General features: G+C 48.3%; 1 protein-coding gene across 2 annotated transcripts in view; it reads right to left on the bottom strand.

Annotated features, from left to right (window-relative positions):
- cep135 (centrosomal protein 135) overlaps nt 1-5318 on the bottom strand; it is a 45516-nt gene extending 40198 nt beyond the window's left edge. Inside the window, exons 1-5 of one of the 2 annotated variants that reach the window (XM_061240606.1) lie at nt 4986-5318; nt 4227-4368; nt 3121-3311; nt 2391-2558; nt 2109-2250 (exon numbers count right to left, since the gene is read on the bottom strand). In XM_061240606.1, coding sequence (XP_061096590.1) covers nt 2109-2250; nt 2391-2558; nt 3121-3311; nt 4227-4339 — 614 coding nt within the window. In that variant the 5' untranslated portion in view covers nt 4340-4368; nt 4986-5318. Of the gene's footprint in view, nt 1-2108; nt 2251-2350; nt 2559-3120; nt 3312-4226; nt 4369-4985 lie in introns of those variants that run through there. The other variant, XM_061240607.1, reaches the window with a different exon arrangement.
- Nucleotides 5319-6071: the final 753 nt, after the last annotated feature.

The raw sequence follows: 6071 nt of genomic DNA, 5'->3' as shown, positions 1-6071 counted from the left end.
ATCCATAACCCTGACCCCTGAACCCACTCCCTATCCATTACATTACATTACATTATTGGCATTTGGCAGACGCTCTTATCCAGAGCGACGTACAACAAAGTGCATACCCATAACCAGGGATAAGTTCGCTGAAAGACCCTAGAGGGAAGTACAATTTCAACTGCTACCTGTACAACAAAGATAAGGATGAGGGCCAATTTTTTTTAAACAAAGAAACAAACAAACAGAGCAAAAGTGACCAAAGTTAACTATCCAAACACTGCTTACCTAGCCAACTAAAAATACCGATACACAAAGCAAGTCACAGAGACAACAATTAAGGTTCACAGGGAGGTAGGGAGGGATGGGGAGAGGTGCTGCTTGAAGAGGTGTGTCTTCAGCTTGCGCTTGAAGGTGGGGAGAGATTCTACAGTTCAGACCTCAACGGGGAGTTCGTTCCACCACCGTGGAGCCAGAACAGACAGTGAGGTGGAGGTTCGGAGAGGGGGAGGTGCCAAGCGGCCTGTGGAGGCTGAACGAAGAGGTCTGGCAGGGGTGTAGGGTCTGATGATTTTTTGTAGATAAGCTGGGGAAGACCCTTTAACTGCTTGGAAGGCTAGCACCAATGTTTTGAATTTGATGCGAGCCATGACAGGCAGCCAGTGGAGGGAAGTAAGCAGGGGGGTGACGTGTGAGTATTTGGGAAGGTTGAAGACCAGACGAGCTGCTGCATTCTGGATGAGTTGGAGGGGTCTGATGGCGGACGCTGGGAGGCCAGCCAAGAGGGAATTGCAGTAGTCCAGGCGGGACAGAACCATCGCTTGGACCAGGAGCTGGGTCGAGTAGGGGGTGAGAAAGGGGCGGATTCACTGTATGTTGTATAGGAAGAACCTGCAAGACCGGGTCACCGCCGCAATGTTCTCGGAAAGGGACAGTCTGCTGTCCATCACCACGCCGAGGTTCCTTGCACTGGGTGACGGCGTGAGTGTGGTATCCCCGAGGGAAATGGAGAGATCCAGATGGGGAGAGGTATTAGCAGGGATGAATATCATTTCAGTTTTACCTGGGTTGAGCTTTAGATGGTGGTTGTCCATCCAGCTCTGGATGTCCCTCAGGCAAGCAGAGATACGGGCTGAAACCTGCGTATCAGACGGCGGGAACGAGACGAAGAGTTGGGTATCGTCCGCATAGCAGTGGTAGGATAGCCCATGTGCAGTGATCACAGGGCCAAGGGAGCGAGTGTAGAGAGAAAAAAGAAGTGGGCCAAGGACTGAGCCCTGGGGAACTCCTGTGGCGAGGGGCCGAGGTGTCGATACCGAACCAGCCCAGGCAACCTGGAAGGAGCGACCAGAGAGGTAGGACTCAATCCAGTCCAGGGCTGTGCCACAGATGCCCGTTGCTGACAGGGCAGACAGGAGGATGGAGTGATCCACAGTGTCGAAGGCAGCAGAGAGATCTAGAAGAATGAGGACAGAGGAGAGGGAGGCTGCTCGTGCGGCATGAAGTGACTCACTGACGGAGAGGAGCGCAGTCTCTGTCGAGTGGCCCGATCTGAAGCCAGACTGATGGGGGTCTAGCAGGTTGTTGTTAGAAAAGAAAGAAGAAAGTTGAGTAGAAGCGGCTCGTTCTATAGTTTTAGAAAGGAAAGGAAGAAGAGATACTGGGCGGTAGTTCTGGATGATGGAGGGATCCAGGGTAGGCTTTTTTAGCAGCGGAGTGATGTGGGCCCTCTTGGAGGATGCCGGAAAACAGCCGGAAGACAGGGAGGAGTTGAGGTGACAAATGGGAGAATGTCAGGTGTGATAGTCTGGAGAAGAGAAGAGGGGATAGGGTCAAGGGCACAGGTTGTAGGGCGGTGGCAGAGCAGGAGTTGAGAAACATCAGAGTCTGTAAGGGGGGAGAAAGTGGAAAAGGAAGGGATGGGCCTAGAGGGGGGGAAGGGCACAGTGAGGGGGTTTACCTGTTGAGGTAAAGCAGGAAACCCCAGCAGGTAGCAGGTAGCAGGTAGGGTGTTGTACCTGTTGAGGTAAAGCAGGTAGCAGGTAGGAGGTAGCAGGTAGGGAGTTGTACCTGTTGAGGTAAAGCAGGTAGGAGGTAGGAGGTAGCAGGTAAGAGGTAGGGTGTTGTACCTGTTGTCAGCCACCTGCAGGAGATCTGCAATGTACGGGTCATCAGGCTGAGCCGCGGGGTGGGAGGGGCCGCAGGAGGGGGGAATGAGGTCATCAATCTGCATCCGCTGCCGTCTGAAGGGAATGGAGCGCTTCTTCCCTCCTGCCAAACAAGCAGCCAATCACCACACACCACTCGCCACTCACCAAAGCAACCAATCAACACCCACCACTCAACTGCTCAGTCAGTCAATATGCATTACTTAGCTACGGGTGTAGGGTTAGGTGAGGGTGTAGCTCTACCCGGCGTCTGCACCACGGCCTGCAGGTTTTTCTCTTGAAGCTGCTGGATGCGCTCGGTCTTGGCTTTGCAGTCCTTCTCCAGGGACCGCACCTTGTGCACGTACTGGTTATTCAGGAACTTCAGATCACACATGTCCTGCTCCAGCTTCCTGATGGAGATCTTCTGCTCTGTAAGGGACAGACACATCAGCACTGAGCTTCTGCTCTGTAACAGACAGATACATCAGCACTGAGCTTTTCTTTCTGCTTTTATTCTTTCTGCCAACCACGGTATGCTACTTGGAAAGTTGATTTACTCTTCAAGGGTTCAAGTTTTATCAATGTGATCACTCTAGGACTTGAAACTGTACTTTCCTCTAGGGTGATAGCAGTAACCATGGGGATGACAGCAGTAACCGTGGGGATGCAGTGGGGGTGATAGCAGTAACCATGGGGATGCGGTGGGGGTGATAGCTGTAACCATGGGGATGCAGTGGGGGTGATAGCTGTAACCATGGGGATGCAGTGGGGGTGATAGCAGTAACCATGGGGATGCGGTGGGGTTGATAGCAGTAACCATGGGGATGCGGTGGGGGTGATAACAGTAACCGTGGGGATGATAACAGTAACCGTGGGGATGATAACAGTAACCGTGGGGATGATAACAGTAACCGTGGGGATGATAGCAGTTAACCATGGGGATGATAGCAGTAACCATGGGGATGATAGCAGTAACCGGGGTAAACAGGACCTCTGTTGAGCCGTTCCTTGTCCTCCTTCAGCCGGAGCAGCCCCAGGTGCAGCTGGTTGTTCTCCCTCACCAGCCGGGCGTTCTCTGCACGGTACGGCTCCAGCACAGAGTCCACGCTCCGGCTCTCCTGCTCCGTCCGTCCTGCAGAGAGCTTCGCACTGCGCAGGGACTCCGTGGTGTGCACCAGGTCACTGTGAGCCACAGCCACAACCCCAAGCATCATTAAAATGATCACATCATTATCACATTATCACATTATTACATTAGACTCAACTCAAAATAGCCAAACCACAGCTACATCACATAAAACCAGCCAAAGCAGTCAAACCAGCCAAACCAGAGCCACAACACATCAAACCAGCCAAACCAGAGCCACAACACATCACATCAAACCAGAGCCACAACACATCAAACCAGTGAAACCAGAGCCACAACACAACACATCAAACCAGCCAAACCAGAGCCACAACACATCAAACCAGTGAAACCAGAGCCACAACACATCAAACCAGTGAAACCAGAGCCACAACACATCACATCACCTTCATTTGTGCATATATATTTAACACTTTTTTGGTCATTTTCTGGCCAGACCCAACATTGTATCAGTTTTAAAATAAATTATCTATTTAACCGTTTCTGTTCTTAACCAAAATATCAGCTAGTCGTAGACGGTTGGAAGTCATACACCAAGTAATGCTGATGTAGTAAGCAATCAAATATTGGAGCAGTTCAGAAGCTTAAACTAGACCAAAAGCATCTGGTTTTTCTCTGGTATAATATTAATACGAAAGAGATGACGTTCCAAAATCGACACAAACTGCATTTTCCACCCGCGAGCGACTTGGGTGTTACCTGTGTGTTGAGCTCTGTGACGCCATAGGGTGTGTAAGGCTGTACAGGTGACTCGCTACCAACACCAATATTCCCAATAAGCCAGAAAAACAGATCCAAGACAATTCACTTTCACAGCCTGGCCAATTTACCTGTCATCTGATTAAGAAAAATAACGAACTCGCTAACTTCATATACTGACACTGCGTTTTGAAGTTACTTGGGCCTTACTATACTTCATCACGCATTTACCTTGATTAGGTCAAACTTACTTGAATAATTTCTCCACCAGTGGCAGCGACTCAATGCCCAAAGGCTGCCTATAGCCTAGCTGGTCAAGCCGTTTCCTCAGGTTGATGAATTTTCTCTCGGCGTTGGTGGTCATTTTGACAAAAAGCTTCACAACCCAAAGCTCTAGAAGGTGGAGGAATAAGGGATATAACATGCTGTCGATTACATGCGCACATCTCGTGTAGCCAGGCGCTAACGTTACTGTATCATAACTAGCTAACTTACTAAAGTGAATTGCTAACATTAGCTAGTTAGTTACAAGCAAGCTTGCAAACGGAAGTCCATACAAACAAAACGATAACTGACAGAACTGAAAGCAAGCTAGCTAGTTTTTTAAGGGATAGTTAACCTGCCAATATGTTAGCAAACAGCTAACGAAGTAAATCTATCGCACAGCTGACATTCATATATTTAGCTATAGTTAGTTAAGGTGTATATCTGGAACACTATTAATTTCAACTAGCTAGCTAACTAACTGGATGAACAGATCTTTAATGAATTATCCTACGCTCGAGCTAAACACACCAGCCAATTAACCTAGCTAGCTCTTGCTCGCTAACAAGTAAACAAAAATAACACCAACACTCTTAAACAAGCGAATGTCAAGAACATCAATACATAGGTTGTACAACAGCTTACAGATGTAATTGTTTAAATGTAAGTGCTTACAAACGTCATATAGCTAGCCAAAATAGAAGTAACCTGCAGGTAATAATAGCTAGCTCTAGCTAACCACTTACAAGTCAGAATTGTTCATCCAGCTGTTGCACCTATCTAGCTTCGTAGCTGAGATAGCTGACGCGTCCAAATATATGTTCCCTTCTTAACGAGTCAGGTCTCAGTGTCGATATCAGCCAAATTATATCTGTGTTAGCTATTCGCCAAGTTAATGTATGTATTAGGCTTTATTAGACCGGTAACTGAGGCATTTAAACTTCGTCGGTTGACTTGCTGGCGAAGCTCCTTCCCCTCCCCTTGTCTTCCGGCGGCTCTGTAGCGCAAGTTTCGGCGCTAAAGGCATTTGAAAATGGCGCCGAATGGAGAGAGGACTTTTTTTTCCCCATGGAAACGGGATCTGCCTCCCCAATCTGCCTCCGCCCTCTACCGGCGGACTGTCGAAGAGCCCGTGCGCGTACTTCCGAAACGGCAGGCTGTGAAGCGGACCGTTGGTTATCGGTTGGGATGTGATACTTGTGTGAAAGGCCTTCGACACTTCATTGTGAAATGAACTGCTGTTGTTAAGGAATTCATTATTGAATGATTAGTCCACTTAATGCAACACCCTCAGGTCAGTTTGAAAACTAAAATGGTTCATGTCAATGAATACATTGAGACTGTGATATGTAAGACCCTATATAAATTCAGTACAATATTAATATGGATATTTCATATCTACAGTGATTAATCGTGGGGCCTGTTTGAATACTTAATTTACAGAAAATAAAATACCATGAACATATACTTACAATACAGTGCCTTCTCCTGGGTCTAAAAAAAAAACAATTTTCCCCAAAACACATGCAAGAATTTGCCAAAAAATCCTATGTTCATCAGGGCTATAGGCATGTTGGTGGGTGTACCAGGGCTGTAGGCATGTTGGTGGGTGTACCAGGGCTATGGGCATGTTGGTGGGTGTACCAGGGCTATAGGCATGTTGGTGGGTGTACCAGGGCTATAGGCATGTTGGTGGGTGTACCAGGGCTATAGGCATGTTGGTGGGTGTACCAGGGCTATAGGCATGTTGGTGGGTGTACCAGGGCTATAGGCATGTTGGTGGGTGTACCAGGGCTATAGGCATGTTGGTGGGTGTACCAGGGCTATGGGCA

This window comes from Conger conger, chromosome 4, assembly GCF_963514075.1.
Source record: "Conger conger chromosome 4, fConCon1.1, whole genome shotgun sequence".
Lineage (NCBI taxonomy): Eukaryota > Metazoa > Chordata > Actinopteri > Anguilliformes > Congridae > Conger > Conger conger.
Note: the sequence above shows the minus strand (reverse complement) of the source record. Positions and strands in the feature narration are given on the sequence as shown.